This window comes from Jaculus jaculus, chromosome 1 (assembly GCF_020740685.1).
Source record: "Jaculus jaculus isolate mJacJac1 chromosome 1, mJacJac1.mat.Y.cur, whole genome shotgun sequence".
NCBI lineage: Eukaryota > Metazoa > Chordata > Mammalia > Rodentia > Dipodidae > Jaculus > Jaculus jaculus.
Window position 1 is genome coordinate 110,707,493 of NC_059102.1, and position 21,099 is coordinate 110,728,591.

Consider the following 21,099-nt stretch of genomic DNA (forward strand, 5'->3'; position numbering starts at 1 on the left):
AATGTTTTGAACTTGAGTAGGTGCCTATCAGTAACTCCTACCCTGCTCAGGTGCACAGGTATTTAAGAACTGAGTAATTGTGTGATATAAGGGAATTTCCTTATTCTACTGCTTCACTTTGAAGATGGCCCCAAACTGAAAAATACTGCCAAGATAGGTTGAAGAAATAGGCAGAAGGAGGTGAGCTGGTCTCAGAGACTGGAGTGGAGGTTGCATGGAACTTGTTGACCAGTGTATGGTGTAGGGCTTGTGGCATTTGTAAACAACCTTAAGTTTACTGAGTATTGAGCATTGATTTGGAAATATATATTGTCTTATTTGCTGTAGAATAAGTCTGTGGTATTTCTTCCTTCAAAAATACCTCCCCTGATATAAGGTTTAAACGATATGATATGATTCTGTACTTTTCTTTTTTAATTTATTTAAGATCGGGGTGCAAGATTTGGCCATTATACCTTTCAACACAGGCAGTATTATTACCTTCAACTAAGAACACTGCTGTGGTGGTTTGACTCAGGTGACCCCATAAACTTAGGTGTTCTGAATACTAGGTTCCCAGCTGATGAAGATTTGGGAATTACCACCTCCAGGAGGCAGTGTATTGTTGGGGGCAGGTTTATGGGTGTTATAGCCTGTTTCCCATGTCAGTGTTGAGTACACTCTCTTGTTCCTGTTGTCCACCTTATGTGGGCCAGGAGGTGATGTCCACCCTATGCCATCATTTTCCCCTGCCATTGTGGAGCTTCCCCTCGAGTGTGTAAACAAAAATAAACCTCTTTTCCCATAAGCTGCTCCTGGTTGGGTGATTTCTACCAGCAATATGAACCTCACTGCAACAGAAAAGAGGTACTGAGGAGTGGGATTGCTGATAGACACTGACTGTGTGGCTTTGGCCTTTTGGAGCTGATTGTCAAGAGGAATGTGGAAGGATTTGAAACCTTGGTCTAAGTACAGCTTGATGGACTGTTCTGGTCAGAGTTGACAGACCTGAATATAGTAAGAACTATGGGACTGTGAGGTTTGGCTTATGAGGGTGAAAAAGAGCTTTGCTTGAATTGGGCTAGTAGTTTATGTGAGGCACTTGCTATTATGCCTGTGTCCTGAGAAGTTGTACAGGGTTGCTTTGCGTAGAAATGAACTGGTGTGAGCAGAAGGAGATGGCACAGAAAAAAAAAAAATCTGTGGGTGAACTGCTGTCTGTTCACCTGCAATTGAGAGATTACAGCCTTTGAGATTGAGCCAGCTGACCTGTACTGGGAAAACAGGAAGAATGTAAACACTTTTGAAGGGGCCTGAAACTCTTTTGATCAGGCCTGAGTGCTCAAGAAGTGTCTTGTTCTTAAAGTCTGTTTTATTCCCCTCTGGATCAACAAATTGGCACCCTACCTGGTATTGTGGAGTATAAGAAATACAGGAAAGAGAGGGTCATTGAGTTGGTAACATGGTCTTGTGTTTTGGAAATGGCCATGGGCAGTGTGAAGCAGGTTTGCTGGCTGCCTTCATGAAGACCCCATGGGGCCATGAGGATGAACCCTGGGTTGCAGTGGAGACCAAGTGGGGATGCCGGGACCATGAGCTGGCTGCCAAGGAGAGCTTTTCCAGGACTGTGAGTAGCCTAGCTGGAGGGGCAGAATTGGAACTCCAGAGACTTGTTGCTGGTTAGAATTATAGGACTTGGAGACTTGTCATTGTCTAGAGTTTTGGACTTGGAGCTACAGAGTTTGGTGTTTGCCCTGTTTAAATCATGTATTGCTTGAATATTTCTTTACTATGCCCAGTGCCATCATTTGCAGTGTGAATGTTTATTCTGTGCCATTATGGGTTTTTGAGGTTATTATTTTTTCACTTTTTTTTATTAACAACTTCCGTGATTGTAAACAATATCTCATGGTAATGCCCTCCCCCCCACCTTCCCCTTTGAAACTCCATTCTCCATTGTATCCCCTCCCCATCTCTATCAGTCTCTCTTTTATTTGATGTCATGATCTTTTCCTCCTATTATGATGGTCTTGTGTAGATAGTGTCAGACACTGTGAGGTCATGGATATCTAGGCCATTTTGTGTCTGGGGGGAGCACGTTGTAAGGAGTCCTACCCTTTCTTTGGCTCTTACATTCTTTCCGCCACCTCTTCCGCAATAGACCCTGAGCCTTGGAAGGTATGATAAAGATATTGCAGTGCTGAGCACTCCTGTTACTTCTTTCCAACACCATGATGCCTTCTGAGTCATCCCAAGGTCACTGCCATCTGTAAAGAGAAGGTTCTCTACCAAAAGGGAGAGTAGCATTAATATATGGGTATGCACATTAAGAGAAGTGCTTACTGCGCAGTTTGATGAGCATAGTATATACATTTAGCCAGACAGCAGCAGATGTTACACCTCTAGGGCTCATGACTACCCCTGTTTTAAGTTTTCAGTATCAGGGATGTATTCCCTCCCATGGAGTGGGCCTCCAGTCCAGTTAGAGGGCAGTTGGTTTCCACTATGACAGATGTGCCACTGTTGCACCCATTGGCTCCTTTGACCTGGCTGGCAAAATTTAAGACTTGCAGTGTCCACTGTTGAGTATCTTCACTGGTGATTTCTCTCTCTCCCATTGAACTGCATACAGAATGGCTTCTTCCAGCTTTCTGTCAGCTAGTCTACATGGAGGAGGTTATCAGCTTAGTTCCAGCAGGATTTTTCAGTGGCCTTGCAGCCCAAGTATGTGGAGTCTTCAGGTATAGGGTCTTACCATCTATTCCTGGTGGGAAACCAAGGGCCTCGGCAATGGCCTATATTGTTTTGGGGGCATCAGGGACCTACCTGGCCAACAACTCACAGGAAGGTATCCCATCCCTGGCACTGAAAATTTTCTAGCAACAATCTACAGCTATTAGTATTCCATTCTCCAAAAAGTAGGTTTCCATATGATTTATTTATTTCCTCTTAGATTTTCATTAGCCCTCCTTCCACCTTTCCTTTACTCAGTCTCTTCCCTTGACCTCACTTGTGCCTTTTCACCCCCATTAATCTATTCTTCTACTTACATATATACAATAAGCCAGACATCTCATGTTCTCTCTCTCGTATGTGGATACTAGATACTGGACTTCTGTGTGAGTAGGAAGAAAACTCAGTAGCCAAGGCCCGTAAGCTAGAACAGAGATATAGAGGTTATTTTTTGATACTATGGCTCACTTAAAAGATCTTAGATTATGGGGTTGTATGCATATCTTGGGAATTGATTAAAAAAAAAACTATGGGGACTTTTAAAACTGGATGAATGCACTGCATTTTACATCATGTATGGTTATCAGTTTATGGGAGCCAGGGGTAGAATATGGTGGTTTGATTCAGGTGTCCCACATGAACTTAGGTGTTCTGAATGCTAGGTTCCCAGCTGATGAAGATTTGAATTAACACCTCCAGGAGGCAGTGTATTGTTGGAGGTGGGTTTATGGGTGTTATAACCAGTTTCCCCATGCCAGTGTTTGGCACACTCTCTTATTCCTTAATAATTCACCTTATGTGGGCCAGGAGGTGATGTCCACACTATGCCATCATTTTCCCCTGCCATTGTGGAGCTTCCCCTCAAGCCTGTAAGACAAAATAAACCTCTTTTTCCCACAAGCTGCTCTTAATTGGGTGATTTCTGCCAGCAATGTGAACCTGACTACAACAACTGTCATTTTTTCTCCTATCTCCCTACTATTTAAAATCTTTTTAAAAATAAATAAACTATTTTCTAAGAATACTACAGTAAAAATTTCAATGCACATATGAAAGTCTGTCTGGAATTCAGAATAAGTAATTTGTCATCCTTGATGTTCTCTCCTCATCAACATGATCAATAGGAGACACTATAGAGAAGGAACTGTTTGGTAAACTGGTTCTTTCTGTTGTGAATGAAAACAAGTTTAAGGGTTCCATGCTTTGGTTAATTGGGCAGGAGTCCTTTTAGCACAGTTAGTATATAGAAATTAAGTTCTTTACTCTTGATTGATCATTTTTTGGGGAACAGGTTTGATAAGGTATGTTTCAAAGTCCTGAGCTGACGTAATAGACGTTGGTTACAAAGGTGATGAGAATTTGGCAATGAATTGATTCTGAAAAGTGGAAACAAGTGGACTAGTATGTTAAAGCCATTCCTTCCCTTTATGGTTCTACTTTGCCTCTGAGGCTTGACATTGCCTTTTCTTTAATTTCCATTCTCTAACTTTTTTCTATACAAAAATGTATAATACCTATAATTACCCTCAAATTCTAGCTACAAATATGACCCAATTATTCATCAATGGAGAAGTGAGAGCCCTGTGAGGAAGGTAGATAGGTAGGGCATATTACTGATTTGAACACTTATACCAGGTGTTATTAGAATTATCCCAGAGTTTGGACATTGATCCTTTCCTCCCTGTACATTTTCTTTTAGCAATTTTTTGGTAATTCAGAAACCGTCAGGCATTTTCAGAATGATTATTAATTACAAGTGGGCAATATGGTCTAAAACCAAGATGGCAAACTCATTGATCTGTTTTATTTCTTGACCTTAAATGTTTCTAGTTTAATTATGAAAGTACTATTTGTCCATATGGAACTGAATAGCATATTTTGAAAGATGTTTCAGCAGTGGAAGTGCATTTAAAAACTGCAGTGCTCTCTCTGTACAAAAGAGCCAAGAACCACGTTTGGCCTACAGGTGTCTGAGTGCTTCACTTTCAAATAGGCATATTCTTCTTGGGATGGGGGAAGGTGTAGAAAGATAAAATATTTATTATTCTGGCCATCAGTCATCCAATGTGAATTGAAAAGAGGAAAGTCAGACTGAAGGGAAATTGAAAGTAAGCCTTTAGCAGAGTGATTCTGCAACATCTGCAAACAATGAGAGTAGTGTGTTATGGGCACCTGGGGCTGTGTTCCATAGGTCCTTCAGCATTGCCTTCTATTACACATGAGAGATGCAGTTAACATGTAATCTTTAAATTTGAAGTGTTAGCATTCAGCAAATATATGATAGACTTAAGCACAATTAATTGGAACTACAAGATGATAGCAAGCTTGGAGCATACTTTTCTTTGTTTCATATTGTAGGGATCTAGGAGGAAAGTTACTGGGTAGCACCTACACGGCATTAGTGATTAGTGTGTATCACCCCCCCCAAATGGCATATTAGATAAGGTAGAGCTGGTTTGCTTTGACTTTGCTTCTGTCTTTCATCTGTCATGGCCATGGAGTCCATAGAAATGGCAGCCCCACGGTAGTCATTCACCCAGGCTTATCTTGCTCTTCCATCCCTCAACCTACTTCTCTCTCTCTCTCTCTCTCTCTCTCTTTCGTTTTCGGTTTTTCGATGTAGGGTTAGCCCAGGCTGACCTGGAATTCACTCGGTAATCTCAGGGTGGCCTTGAACTCACAGCATTCCTCCTACCTCTGCTTCCCGAGTGCTGGGATTAAAGGCATGCACTACCATGCCTGGTTCAACCTACTTTTATGCAGTGTGTAGAATGTCTACCACCAGCTATCATACTAACATTTCACCTTGGGTGAAATAACCAGAACTATATTTTTTTCTAACTGTATGCATACATACTGATTCTTCTTTCTAAAGGATCTTTTCTTTTATCATGGATACAGTATTCTTTTTTTAAAAAAAATAAGAAAGTGAATGAGAGAGAGACATACACACAGAGAATATGGGTGCATGAGAACCTTTTGACACTGCAGATAAACTCCAGTTACATGTACCACTTTGTGCATCTGCCTGCACATGGGTACTGAGGAATCAAATCCAGGTTGGCAGGCTTTGAAAGTAAGCACTTTTAACCGTTGAGCCATCTGCCTAGCTTTGGTATTGTTTTTCTTAACGTTTTTTTTTTTTTTTAACGTTTTTATTAAGAGAGAGAAAGACTGGGGAGAGAAAGAGAGTGAGTATAGATGTGTCACGGCCTCCTGCCACTGCAAGTGAGCTCCAGACACATGCACCTGCCTTTACGTGAATACTGGGGAATCAAACCGAGACTGTCAGGCTTTTAGGCTTTACAAGTAAGTGCCTTTCACTGCTGAGCCATCTCTCCATTTTTTTTAACCAGTATTTTTTCTAAGTCCTTTGCCTTATTTTTGCTTTTTCCAAGTTCCCTTGCTCCTGTTTCTGTCTCTTGCCCTATCTCATTCTCCCTCTTCTCCACTCTTCCCTTTCCCTCTCTCCTTTCTTTCCATCTGTCTCAGTATATTGTCACATGCTTTCCTTTGCTAGTTGTTAATATATGAGTGCTATTTGGAACTTGTGTGTATGAGTGTGTTTGTATTTGTATAAGGGGAACGGAGTAGTTATGGGGAACTTATTGCTGGAATGTTGAGCAGGTGAGGGTCTACAAGAATGGAGAACCACCAAGTATTAGTATCTGAAGCTATTCAGTTTTCAAAATGTGCCATTCTCCAGTCTCCTAGTTGTTAGGGATATTTTGTTAGGGGTAATGGCTGTGGTATGTATTGGGGATGGTAAGAGGAGTGGACATACTATATATTTTGTGAACATCCCTCTGATCTAGGGGAAGGAAAGTGGTGAGGAGAACAGCAGGCTCATCACCATTCAGAGGTTACTGGTCCAGGCTTGTTTTGCTGGCTGGGGCACACGGTCTCATCATTGCCCTTGCTGGGCTTGACCCCCTACAGAGGAGTCATCTGCAGTGCTTTCGTGGTGATTAGACAGGGTAGTAGCTTGGGCACATGGGGGAGGGGACATGATAGCTCCTTTCCTTACATAAACTTTCGGCCAATTCTGCTCTTTTCCCCATCACATTCCTCACTGGCATCTCCTAGTTCTGCTGTTGCAGACTTCACAGAGTATAACATTGCCTGGGGCTGCTACTCAGTGCCTCTCTCTCCACCCAGCCATCTCTGTAGGCTCAAATTGCCACTCTCTCTGGTCTGCTGAGTCAGTTGCAACAAGTCCACATACTTTCCAGCTTTGAAAATTTTATTAAAATTTCTTGTCTTCTGTTGTGTTCTCATTGTTCTTGTGTATTTATACTCTGTATTTTATTTTAGTGGGATTTTTAGAAAAGAAAAGATTTGAGTATTTGTATTCAATTTGCCAGGCTTAAAATGAGAAACTAGATTATTTATTAGAGGTCATAAATATTAGTGTTCTATAAGTATTTATTGGTGTTTGATGTTTGTTGTTGCTTAGACTTATCCAATTCATAAGAAGTTTGCAGTTCATGAAGTTAAGGAAATAGGAACTAGTCAAAGAATGGTAAGAAGCAGTATCATTATTATTGTATATTATTGTAATTATTCCTATGAAAATGTGATGTTTCATCTGCATTAATTATTCCTTCTATTTTTCCTGCAAATTTAATAATTATGCATTCTTTGTTTTGAAGTCACTGAAGAAAGTACTGGATAGAAAAGAGACAGAAGCCCTAGTAGGCAGTCACCATTTCCATAAGTTCCCACAAACCATCTCTTATAATGTAATATAAAATTCCCCCAGATTTGTGTTAAGATTTGTAGATTATTTTAAGTATTTAAGTATGTTGTCTTTTGTGAAAATGAGGTCAGTATTTGCAGATATCTAGAAATCTTTCCAGTTCTTCATAAATAAAGAGTGTTTGCAAGGTTCTTTGATTTACATGTCATTTTCCTAGGCTTGCTGGTTTGTTCATTATTTATTTATTTATTTATTTGAGAGCGACAGACATAGAGAGAAAGACGGAGAAAGATGGAGGGAGAGAGAGAGAATGGGCACGCCAAGGCTTCCAGCCACTGCAAACGAACTCCAGACGCGTGCACCCCCTTGTGTATCTGGCTAACGTGGGACCTGGGGAACCGAGCCTTGAACCAGGGTCCTTAGGCTTTACAGGCAAGCGCTTAACCACTAAGCCATCTCTCCAGCCCGCTGGTTTGAAGTTACGTAAACTTGTAAACTATCTTAGTTGATTCTTTTTTGGTTTTCAATTCCCTTTTTTTGGGGGGTGGGGGGGGAGATGCCTCTATTTTGATGATGATTTTCCATAATAAAGACAGTAGAAAAACATGGAGTTAAATAGCTTTGCTTTTTCTCTTACACCTGTCAACAGTTCATTCTTCATATTTTGTCACTATCCAGACATTGCTTTTTGTTTAAATCCCAGCCCAGTTACTCCATGCAGAGTGTTCTCTGGTTGATGCCATCACCTCTCAGGTATAGGCACACTGTCTTGATGAAGGACTGTGCAATAGACATTAATTTTCACAGATTTAATGTCTGTGTTTTAACCATTCAGAGTAAAACTGCAAATGTCTGTGTTTTCAGACAATGATGATAGTGACATTATAAAATCATAAAGTTATTGTGAAGAGTAAAACATTATGGATACTTGGAAGTAGTATATGAAATGAGTGAACCACCTACCCAAGCATTCAGTATAGGTACTCAATCAATAATATTTAACAATTAGATTCATAACATTCCTGAAATATGCCTTTTTGTTTGTTGTTTTTGTAGTTTTTTTTGTTTGTTTGTTTGTTTTTTTGTTTTTGTAGTTTTGATGACTGGTAGGCACAGTGAGGTGAATTACTCTTTTCTACTGTCTGGGGTAGATATTATCTTCATTATGTGAGTAATCTTTAGTTCATGGCCCTATATCCTTGGGTCATCTGCTAATGCTACATAGCTTTTTTGGATTCTTTAATATTTTCTAGGTAGTCATTCATAATGATCTGTGATGATTATTATTTTTTAAATTTTTTCATTTTCACAATTTTTATTAACATTTTCCATAATTATAAAAAATATCCCATGGTATTTCTCCCTTTCTATACCTTTAATTTCATTCCCTTTCTTCTCGCCCCCTTACCTCCATTTTTTCCCTTCCCTTTGTTTTATTTTACTGTGGTGATTAGGGCTTCTATGAGATATTGACTAGGATTAGTGAGATCAGATATCTTTACCTTCTTCTCAATATCAGGGAATAGTCCTTTCCCACTAAGTGTGATATTATCTAAAGGGTTTATTTTTACTACCTGCTTCATGGTTTAAAACATTAAATAATAATGCTATATATCACTTTTTATGTATTATAAGAACCTTTTAAACAATATGCTTCCATTTATTCTCGCAGGACCTTTTCATTATTGACATACATTTTACCTTTATGCTTATCAATTCCTTAATATGCTGTTACTGTTTTTTAAATACTGTGATCTTTCAAGATGTTTTATTATAAAAATATTTATAGGTATATTATATATATTCAGCATCTTCATTCCTTCGTATAGAAATAGGTTTCTATTAGATTTCATTTTCTTCTGTTTTTGAAATGTTTCATTTAACATTTCTTTTTTTTATTAGTTATGTACACAGTGTGTATACAGCCATATTGGTACCATTGTTAGCCTCCTCTCTGTCCTCCCACCTCCGCAGGGACCCTGTTGGTTGGGGAATGTGGGTTGTACATTGTGGGGTTAGCCATCAGTTATGGGTAAGAGGCAATGTCTCTGTGCATAATGTCCCAACATGTGGCTCTAACAATCCTTCTGCCCCTCTTCTGCAAAGTTCCCTGAGCATTGTTGGGTTTGTTTAAGGTTTACTTCAGTGAGGAGGTCTTGGGAGCCTCTGTGTCTCTGGATATCTGGTTTGGTAGGAGGTGAGTGTTCCCTTGTCTCTCTTTCACCCTTGTGTAGGTACCAGGTTCACCAAGAAAGCAGCACACTTGCTCATTTCCCCAATTACTCTGTGATTTCAGATGGGGCCCTGGTGAGGTGCAATGGGCTAAATCTCTCCTCAGGTTCAGTGTCTATCTGAAAAAGAGAAGCAAATTCTCCAGCAGAGAGTGAAGTCAGCACCAGATGAATGGGATAGCCATTATTATTTTAGAGAGAATTTAATAGGTATAGGCCCTCTTGTAGCCAACGATGGGTGGGAGCTTGATAATGTAGAGTGGGCTCATTTAAAAAAATTTTTTTTGGCTCATTTTTATTTATTTATTTGAGAGTGACAGACAGAGAAAGAGGCAGAGAGAGAGAATGGACGCACCAGGGCCTCCAGCCACTGCAAACGAACTCCAGATACATGTGCCCCCTTGTGCATCTGGCTAACGTGGGTCCTGGGGAATGAAGCCTGGAACTGGGGTCCTTAGACTTTACAGACAAGTGCTTAACTGCTAAGCCATCTCTCCAGCCCAAGCGGGCTCATTTTTGGATAGGGTTCTGACTTGTTTCCCAGCTCCAGTTATGGGTTCCACCGAGTGGATCAGAAAGCCAAATATAGACCAATTGGTTACCCACCATGGCTGTGTGCCTCTATTGCACTGTATGAGCATCACGTCGGGTTGTTTGCTGCTGAGTAGCTTACACCACGAGTTGCTTGGACAGATGTTGCCCCCAGTCACTCTTGTAGCACCTTCTGGCACTAGATGAGCTGTCTGGGGGTACTGATTCTTCCAGATTCCAGCCAGATCACTTCATGTTTTGTATCAACTGCATATGGTATCTTCAGCAGTAGGGTCTTATCACTAACCTTTGGTGGGTCATAAGTACTATGACAGAAATATGTCTACTTTTGGAAAACCTTGTAGTTCTCTCTGATCAACAGCTCATTGTGGGTGTTAACCACATGCTGGTACTGGGAGTTACAGCGGTGCCAAGGAAAAAAGAAGGAAGAAAAAGATAGGTAATATAAAAGAGATGTTCAACCTCTTCACTGGTGATGAATCCTGTCAGCTTCTCTGTCTTTTTATTGCTACCATTCACTTTGTTTATAATTGTAAGTTGAGTTGTTTTTGTTTTTCTTTCATGATATTCCATTGTCTTCTGGCTCATGTTGTTTCTCGCAAGAAGTCTTCTGTCACTTGTCTTTGTTTCTCTCTACTTCAAGCATCTTTTTTCTTTTTTCCTACTGGCTGTTTTAAAATTTTTACTGTTTTGAAATTCAGATTTGTGTTTTTAGTTTTTAGCACTGCCACTGACAAACCTTTAAGATTCTTTGTATATAGGAAGACTATATAGGGAATACTGTCAATCTCCCCCCCACTTTTTATATTCCCATTCTTCATATTTTCCATCTCTAGAGAGTTGGCATTACAGACAATGCTTATACTCATTTTTTGTAAAAGTCAGAGAGCTTGGATTTTGTAGTATTTTATTTGTTTTATGACTTCTAGAATTTACTATATATTATTAAAATCTCCTAGTTATATGGTCTTAGGAAAGTTAACTGCCAATTCAAAAATCATTCTTCTGTAGCTGGTATGTTTGAGTAGGTTAGTAAAGATTTTTTTTGGAACCTGGAAATCTTGCTCTACTTATGAAAAATTCAGTACCTTTCTCCCTCTCTTTTACAGTATCAACGCTGTAGTATTTGGGACAAGCTGCATGAAGAGCATATCAATGCAGGACGCACAGTTCAGGTAAAGCTTTTACATTGTTTCTGGTAAATCAGTAGGAAAAAGGCAGTCAAGAAAAACTTGCTAAAATAATATTATTTAAATCCTTTGTCAAAAATACTCAGATCCAGGCTAGAGAGATGGCTTAGCAGTTAAGCGCTTGCCTGTGAAGCCTAAGGACCCCGGTTCGAGGCTCGGTTCCCCAGGTCCCATGTTAGCCAGATGCAGAAGGGGGTGCACGCATCTGGAGTTCGTTTGCAGAGGCTGGAAGCCCTGGCGCGCCCATTCCCTCTCTTTCCCTCTATCTGTCTTTCTCTCTGTGTCTGTCGCTCTCAAATAAATAAATTTAAAAAAAATTAAAAAAAAAATACTCAGATCCAAGAATGTTTCATATATACTTCATTTATGTTTCATATATACCTTTTACAAAATGCTTGAAGGTAATTTACATAGTATTTTTACTTGTGTTTGGACTACACCCCATCGTATTAGGATAGATGTGAAATTTTCAACTGTGGCATCATTTTCATGTTCAAAAAGTTTTAAAATTTGGAGCATTAGGATTAGTAATTTTTGGATTAGGGAGGCTCAGTGTATTCCTTTGTAGCTGAGATCTTGTACACATAATTTGTTACTGCTTTAGCAGGTATTGCGGAATCACATTTCATGTTACCAAAATTTTTGTCAGGAATGATATCAACTTACACTTTCATAATCATCATATTCTAAAAGCATTACAAAATTAGCATTATTTCTCCAATTTTTTCAAATTGATAGGTTGACATTTTATTGTTTTTGCATGTTTATTTAAGCTCCTTTGAAAGATAAAGGTTTTTTCACATATGTCTTGGGCAATAATATTTCATAATTGCTATATTTCTCACATATGTTGATATATTTTGTAAGATGGCAACAGTAATTTGAAGGATATGGATCTTCTGTCTATGATATGAATTACAAATATTCTTTGCTAGCTATTTGCTTTAAAAAATAAATTTTTTTTTTTATTTGAGAGCGACAGACAGAGAGAGAAAGACAGGTAGAGGGAGAGAGAGAGAATGGGCGCGCCAGGGCTTCCAGCCTCTGCAAACAAACTCCAGACGCGTGCGCCCCCTTGTGCATCTGGCTAACATGGGACCTGGGGAACCGAGCCTCGAACCGGGGTCCTTAGGCTTCACAGGCAAGCACTTAACCGCTAAGCCATCTCTCCAGCCCTAAAAAATAAATTTTAATGAAAGCCTACTTCAATTAGAGGACATAGCCCCTTGTTGTCCTTTGTTTCCAAGTCCTAATTGGAAGAAACCATGGTAAATCTTCTTGGTTGTTTTCCTTGTATTTAACATAGTTATTAATAAATTCCCTATAGAGATGGGTATTTCCTGCTTAATCTAGTTTAGGCGTTATCACTTCATTACTGCCATGGTGAGTGTAGCCTCTTCTTTTCTACTTTGTTCTCTTATCTCCTTTCTCCTGTATAATTACATATATACATACACACATGCACACACATATATAATCTTTAGTTAAATTAGTACTCAGCATCTCATTATTTTGATTATGAAGATATTATTTTCTGCCAAGTCAAATAGTGAAATAAAGTTCAGACCTTTACTTTTTTTTGAAGTTAATAGTAACCTTATTTCTAAATTACATGTTTTTCTGTGTATGTGATTAATTTTGTTAAAATATTCCACATGTCTACCACATGCTTTTAATTATATTTTTTCATGTGTTCAGATATACCAGCTCCATTTTTATTTTGAAAGTTCCCTCCTGAAGCCCTAGTTCCACTGTTGACTCAATATCTAGACTTCCTCCATAGCTGCCACTCTGGGACTTCCCTGGGATGGTCCCATGTATTGGCTCAGTTTTCTTGGATGTCCTGCCTTCCTCATTTATTTACTCCATTGTTTTGTTGGAGCAATCCTTAATTACCCAGGAAGTAAATGCTTAAGTAATTGTATATCTAAAACCCTCCTTTATCACTGCTAATTTTACTAGGTATAGAATTCTGTTGAGAATTCACTTTTAATAGTGATGGCTTTTTAACTGCTTTGTGTTATGCTTTAAAAAGCTAGAATCCCGGGCTGGAGAGATGGCTTAGCGGTTAAGCGCTTGCCTGTGAAGCCTAAGGACCCCGGTTCGAGGCTCGGTTCCCCAGGTCCCACGTTAGCCAGATGCATAAGGGGGCGCACGCATCTGGAGTTCGTTTGCAGAGGCTGGAAGCCCTGGCGCGCCCATTCCCTCTCTCTCCCTCTATCTGTCTTTCTCTCTGTGTCTGTCGCTCTCAAATAAATAAATAAATAAATAAATAATTAAAAAAAAAAGCTAGAATCCTTTTGTTGCAATTACCTTCTTGTTGCTAGGACAAAACACCTGACCAGAAGCAGTGTATGGGATGAAAGGGTTTATTACTGTCTTACAGTTTTGAGGGGGAAGCTTGAGTGTGGTATCAGTCAGGTTAGGTATCATATCTTGCCACAGCAGCTGACAGGAATCAGCAAGAGAATGAGCTAGCACTGACAAGCTGGGCTGTTAACTCTCAAGATCAGTCCCCAGTGACATACCTCCTCCAGCAAGGCTCCACATTTCAAATTGTACCAGCTGGGAACGAAGTATTCAACAACATATGAGGCCATGGGGGCATTTCCCATTCAAACCACTAAATATCTGATTACCCAATCTTTGCACATGACTTTTTTTGACATCTTAGGTCCTTTTGTGCTTTGTTTATTCTTAGTTTATCTTTGGAAATTTTGTTGATGATGATATATTGTAACCCTTTTATCTAAAAAGAACTCATGTTCTAAGGTGCTAGGAAATTACTTTAAAAATTCTTATGTTTTGTGACAAGTCTCACTCTAGTCCAGGCTGTTCTGGAACTCACTCTGTAGCCCAGGTTGGCCTCAAACTTGTAGCAATCTTTCTGCCTCAGCCTTCCAAATGCTAGGATTATAGATGTAAGCTATCACACCTTGTTTTAATTTACTCTGTACTTTCTGTCTTTCTTTTAAAAATATTTTATTGTAGGGACCAGGAAACTGGTCCACAGGCCATACTTGGTTTGTCATCAGTCTCATTTATGTATGTATTTCTTTGGCTGCTTTCACATGCAAAAGTAGTGTTGAATAGTTGCAGCAGAGACCCGGTGTACTGCAAAATCTACAGTATGCACTAGCAGGCCTTTATGGATGGATTTGCCAAGCCCTGTTCTCTTGAACTTCAGGACTCTTGCATTGCACTATTATCTTCTTGTCAAGAGATTTCCTCAGCTTGACCTTCAATTCTTCATGCTGCATTTTGTATTTTTGCTATTCACATGTTTCATTTATAAGAACTTCTTTATGTTTTCTTTCCTCTTTTCATAGCATTTTATCTATGGTTGTTGTAGCTTCTTTTACTTTTCTAAAGCACCAAAAAAGCTGGTGGCTTGTCTTCTAGTGCACCTCACTCTAGTGCACTGGCAAGATGTTTGAGCAAGCTGGCTTCTCTCTTGGGTAGCTTCTAATCATCAGAGGTTTTCTAACTGACCTTTCTAAGGTTGCATCCTCATTTCTGTAGGGCAGATAGGCCCTTACCTATAGATGTATGGAGCACTTTCAAAGAAGGCTGCCAGGCTCTCCTTATTCAGTACAAGCTTTTACAAACATCCCTTTTTCTAGCTCTGTGTTTGTTGTTTCAGAATGGAGTCATTTTTGTCAGTAATTTACTGGTCTTGAATTTTGAAAAGCTGGTATCAGTGCTGTATAGTGAATAGTTGGGGATTGAATGAAATGAATGCAAGAGATTCTTAAGGTCACAGAGGTACAGGAAATAGATATTAGTAACTTAGAGATAAGAAGATGGGGGACAACAGATTGATTTAAGATTTATATGGAAATACAACTTTATCTTTGCTGCTTGGTAATTAGATTGCACGCCTGAGGGAGCAGGAACTATGTCTCTGCTCTTTGTCCTGTCCACAGCACCTGCCCAGATTCATGTTTGTCCAGCACTGCTGGACATGTTAATGATAATGATGTAATTATGACTTAGGTTTCTTACCATCTTCACTGTTCAGTGTTTCACTAAAAATTACGATTTGATTGAGATGTTGACTATGATCAGGATTTATTTGCTCATTTTAAAAACATGTTTACAATATTGACCTCCATCTGGCACAAAAGATTTATGTGTGCCATTAAAATAATTAGAATAAGACTCTTGTTAGATATAGGTGTTTGCATAGTTTTGTTCATGTCTACTCTTGATTTTTGTGTATAGACTTGTTCTTGGGTCTTTTTTTTTTGTGCTTTTTCGAGGTAGGGTCTCAGTCTAGCCCAGGCTGACCTGGAATTCACTATGGTGTGTCAGGGTGGCCTTGAACTCACAGCAATCCTCCTACCTCTGCCTCCCAAGTGCTGGGATTAAAGACATGCGCCACCACGCCCAGCCTTGGGTCGTTTTTAATAGTTATTTTTCGAGGAACAATTTCATGAAAATGTTATCATAGATGTCCCAGATTCATCACCTATGGATTTATGTAAGATCTGTCTTCTTACCTTTGTTATGGTATCATTTGAGAAAAAGACTTCACTTGAATGTAATTGATCAATCATTTATTCTGTGATTCATGTTTTTGGTGTCTTGTTCAAGGACTTCTCTCTATCCTAAGATAAAGATCAACAAGATTTTGTTTCATACCATTTTATTGATTTGTTTTGTTTTAACTTGAGATGGGCCTCATTTGGCTTAGACTGGCTGGCCTCAAAATCACTGTGAAGCTGATGCTGGCCTTGAGTTCCTTCATTCTTCTGCTTCTACTTTGCAAGAGTTAGGATTTCAGGCATGTAGCATATACCACCCCTATTAATTGATCTATTCCCAAGTATCCTAAAGTAAGTGTGTGTGTGTGTGTGTGTGTGTGTGTGTGTGTGTGTGTGTGTGTAGAAATCTTACATGTTGCCTTTCTTTTAAATTATGCTAACTTCTTGTTCTGTGGTGAAATATAATTTTCATAAATATATAGAGCTTATAGCCATTTACCTTTAAACACATTTCTAATAATTGGTCTGTGTCTTGAATTTTTTTAGCATTTAACTTTTTGAGTCATGTTTTTATTCTCTATATTATCACTCATTTTTTTATTTTGATTCTTTTTCTTCTATCTGGCTCACTAGTTTTTAGAAGTACAGTTGATTATATGTAAGCTTGTTTAAATATGCATCTTTTGGGCTGGAGAGATTGGTTAAAGCACTTGATTGCCTGCAAAGCCAAAGGACCCGGGCTCACTTCTCCAGGACCCACATGAGTCAGATGCACAAGGTAGCGCATGCATGTGGAGTTCGTTTGCAGTGGCTGGAGGCCCTGGCATGCCTATTCTCTCTCTCTCCATCTGCCGCTCTCTCTCTTTCCCTGTCTCAAAAATAAATAAATAAAAATAAATATATCTTTTTTTTAAAGGCCATAGAAAAGAAAACCGTTCCCTCTGCAAAGAATTGTCATATTTCTGATTGTAAAATCTTGTTATTCCAATTAAAATTTTATCATCTGATTCATATGTTTCATTCTTTGCCTAAACAATTTAGCATGATTTCTGAAGTTTCTTCAACTGTCAAATTAGCATAATAGCATAAGGGTTGTAAGGATGTTAATCACATGTGCCAAGATTCTACATTGCTCCTGTGATCAAACAGTGGATGCTCAATAAGAGGAATTAGTAATGTAATTTTGATTTTATTGTACTTTTTCCCTGTTTATGCATATCTGTCTGTGTATGCGTGTTCATATGTGTGAGTATGGACGTGTACATGCTACAATATGTGTGTAGAAGTCCAAGGACAACATTTTTGGGGTTGGTCCTTGTTTTCCACCTCATTTGAGCAGGGTCTTCTGTGCTCATTGTTCCCCAAGATGATTGATTGCCCTACTAGCTGGCCTATAAGCTTCCAGTAAGTTCTCCCGTCTCCTCCTCCCATCCCACCATAGATATACTGAGATTATATAAGAACCACCACAGTTTCTATTTATTATATGGAATCCTGGGTTTTGAATTCAGGTTCTCAGGCCCATATGACAAGCATTTTATCCACTCAGCTATCTTTCCAGTCCCTCTGCGCGTGCGCGCACGCGTGTGTGTGTGTGTGTGTGTGTGTGTGTGTGTGTGTGTGTAGGTCAGAGAACAACTTTAGCTGGTCCTCATCTGCCATCTTGTTTGAGGCAGAGTCTCTTGTTCACTGTTGCATTTGCCAGGCTAGCTAGCCTGTGGGGCTTTTTCTGTATCTGCCTGTCATTACAACAGGCACTGGGATTACAGATGCTCATGCTATAGCAACCAGCTTTGCATGGGTTCTGGGGATTTGAATTTGGGTACTCATGTTTGCATGGCAAGCAGTTTAACCACTGAGCTTGCCTTTCCACTTTTTAAAAAATATTTATTTATTTATTTGAGAGAGAGACACATGGAGAGAGAAAGAGAATGGGCATATCAGGGCCTCTAGTTGCTGCAAACAAACTCCAGACTCATGTGCTACCTTGTGTATCTGACTTGCGTGGATCTTGGGGAGTCAAACCTGGCACCTTTAGCTTTGCTAGCAAGAACCTTAACCACAAAGCCATCTCTCCAACCCTTTAAAAAAATATTTTGTTTATTTATTTGACAGGGAAAAAGTGAGAGAGGCCCTTCCACATTTAACTAGTAGGTCAAGCTAAAAAATTATTGACATTTGATTAGCTTAATTTTAAACTGGTTATAATCACATTGTGTTTCTCCATCTTTGTGACTTTATCATATAAAAACATAAAATATATATTTAAAAAACTCAGTGTCCCCTGTCCTCTCCAAAATCTTAACATACTTAGCACTGATTAACAACAGAGGATTCTGAAAAATATATTGCAGTTTCTATCTTGAGGAACTATATCTAGATGACAATTCAAAAATGTTAATTCAAGATTTATGCTGTAATTTAAAATTTTTGTATGTATGCCTTGTAGTCTATGTATGTGAGTAATCATGAAATGTATCACAGAATAGTGGTAAATGATACAGTACCAGCTATGTAGATAAGGTAATGCTGTTCTTTTTTTTGGATAAAATCAAGTCTTTTCCCCCTCTCCCTACTACTGAGGGTTGAACCTAGGCCTTCATACATGATAGGCAAGTGTTCTGCCTCTGAGCTACCTCCATTCTCAGCTGTGATTTTCATTCTCTTTGATGGCCAAGGTACTATTTTTAAAGCTATCTATGTTCTTTTTGGTACCTTTTGACATTGAAACCAGTATAAAATCATTATACTATCAATAACCTTAGAGTAGTAATTAGATAATATAAGTAAAGAGTAATCCAGAATTATTTTAATTAAATAGTTATGATTCTGGAGCTCTCAATAATAAATCATACAATGTCTAGAATATGTTTACTCTAAGTTATTTAAATGTTTACTAGTGGACTTGTGCTCTGTGTTTGTAAAGAAATCAGATTAATTATTGTGATACCAAATGTTTTCTGCTGTACACAATTTGCTCTCAAAATTGCATGTTGTAAAAACACATTAAGAATACTAAATCAATATTTAACAAAGGCAAATATATGCATAGCCACTCATCTTTTAATCATTAAATGCATAATTAGCCATTTTTCAGAATTTTCAATTAACTTAGAATAATTACTATTTATAATTATCATAAGTGTAAAGAAGTATATATTTGAATATATCTTTTAGTCTTTAGACAAGAATTTTGGGATATTGCTGAAAGAAGAGAGGAGGACTGTAACTAGCTAAAAATCTCAACACACAGAGAGGCAAGGAGTTGTCTTTATTTTTTTTGAAGATTTGCTGTAGTCGTCACTTTATCATTTGCACAATGAAAAGGTCATTAACTGTTGAGTTGATGAACTTTAGTTTTTAATATTTCTTTATTTATGAGAGAGAGAGAAAAAATGAATATGAGAATGAGCATGTCAGGGCCTCTAGCCACTGCAAATATACTCCAGACACATGTGCCACCATGTGCTTCTGGGCTATGTGGGTTCTAGGCTTCGCAGGGAAGTACCTTAACCACTAAGCAAACTATCCAGCCCAACTTTGTTTTTTAAGTTTGTACCATTAATTATAGTCCCATTTTTTCTATTTTATAGCTCTTTTTATATAATTTCAGCATTTGGCATATCTGTCTTTCTGGTCTGGTTATTAGGAAAACAGAAATATTTGAACATTTCCCATTTTCTAGACACTGAAAAGAAGGTGTGGTTAAAAGAAAAAAAATTCCAGTTCTCATAGACCTTATATCGGGGGATGGTGGGTAGAGAAAGTGGAGAGATATTATTTTCATTTAAGTTTCTTCCTTATTTTAATGTGGTACTGGAGATTGAATGTAAGGCTTTGTACATGATAAGAAAGTATACTACCACTGAGTTATATCCCTAACTTACTCCCTTTTAAGGTAAGTTCTCACTCTGGTCTAGCCTGACCTAGAACTCACTCTGTATACTCAGGCTGGCCTTGAACTTATGGTCATCTGCCTACTTCAGCCTCCCAAGTACTGGGATTAAGGGCATGTGCTAACACACCTAGTCCAAAATTTTTATTGACTCGTAATTATAGATATTTGTGATATAAGTGTGATGTTTTAATACATGTATACATTGTGCAATGGTCACATCATTATATATTTAATATTTTTATCATTTGAAACATCATTTTCCTGTGTAGTCAAATTTTTTTCTTCCAGCAGTTTGGAGACATACAATAAATTATTTTTGACTATCGTTCCAATACTATGCAATAGCACACAGAATCTATTCTTCTTATCTACCTTTGTAGTCACTGAAAATTTTTTCCCTCTTCCCCCTTTATTTTAAAAAAAATTTTTGATGTTTATTTATATATATTTAAGAGCAACAGACATAGAGAAAAAGAGGCAGAGAGAGAGAAAGAGAGAGAGAGAGAGAATGGGCACGCCAGGGCCTCCAGCCACTGCAAACGAACTCCAGATGCGTGGGCCCCTTGTGCATCTGCCTAATGTGGGTCCTGGGGAATTGAGTCTCAAACCGGGCTCCTTAGGCTTCACAGGCAAGTGCTTAACTGCTAAGCCATCTCTCCAGCCCTTCCCCCTTTATTTTTATGCCCACCCCCAGCATTTGGTAACCATTATTCTATACTCAATTTCTACAAGATTAACCTTTTCAGGTTCCACATATGAATAAGGTCACAGGTATGTATCCTTCTGTGCCTGGCTTATTTAACTTAACATAATGTCCTCCACATCCATCCACATTATTGAAAATGACAGGATTTCATTCTATTCTATGGACAAATAATAATCAGTTATACATATTTACATATACATATATACATCCCAAATTTCTTCATCTACTCATCCGCCGATGGCCTCTAAGACTGGTTTTGTATCTTGGCCATTGTGAATAGTGTCATAGTAGAAATTTCTTTGGTGTACTGCTTTCCTTTGGATATATACCTGGGAATGAGATTGCTGGATCATTGGGTGATCATTTTTCATTTGGATAGAATCTCCAAACAGTTTTCCATAATGATTGTACTAATTAAGATTCCCATACCAAGAGTGTAAAAGGGTTCCTTTTGTCTGCATTCTTGCCCAGCATTTGTTCTGTTTTGAAACAGAGTTTATTTAAAGTAAATAAACATATATGCTGTAGTTAAACATATATTGCATTGTATGGTTATGAGCAGAGCCAACTAGAGAGATCAAAACCCACAGAAAGTAACACGCTTTTATACAAATAGTGATTATG

General features: G+C 38.5%; 1 protein-coding gene across 1 annotated transcript in view; it reads left to right on the forward strand.

Annotated features, from left to right (window-relative positions):
- Stx17 (syntaxin 17) overlaps positions 1–21,099 on the forward strand; it is a 53,059-nt gene that overhangs the window by 8,326 nt on the left and 23,634 nt on the right. The window contains exon 3 of the mRNA XM_004656960.2: positions 11,304–11,369. Within this exon, the coding sequence (XP_004657017.1) occupies positions 11,304–11,369 (66 nt within the window). The remainder of the gene's footprint in view (positions 1–11,303; positions 11,370–21,099) is intronic.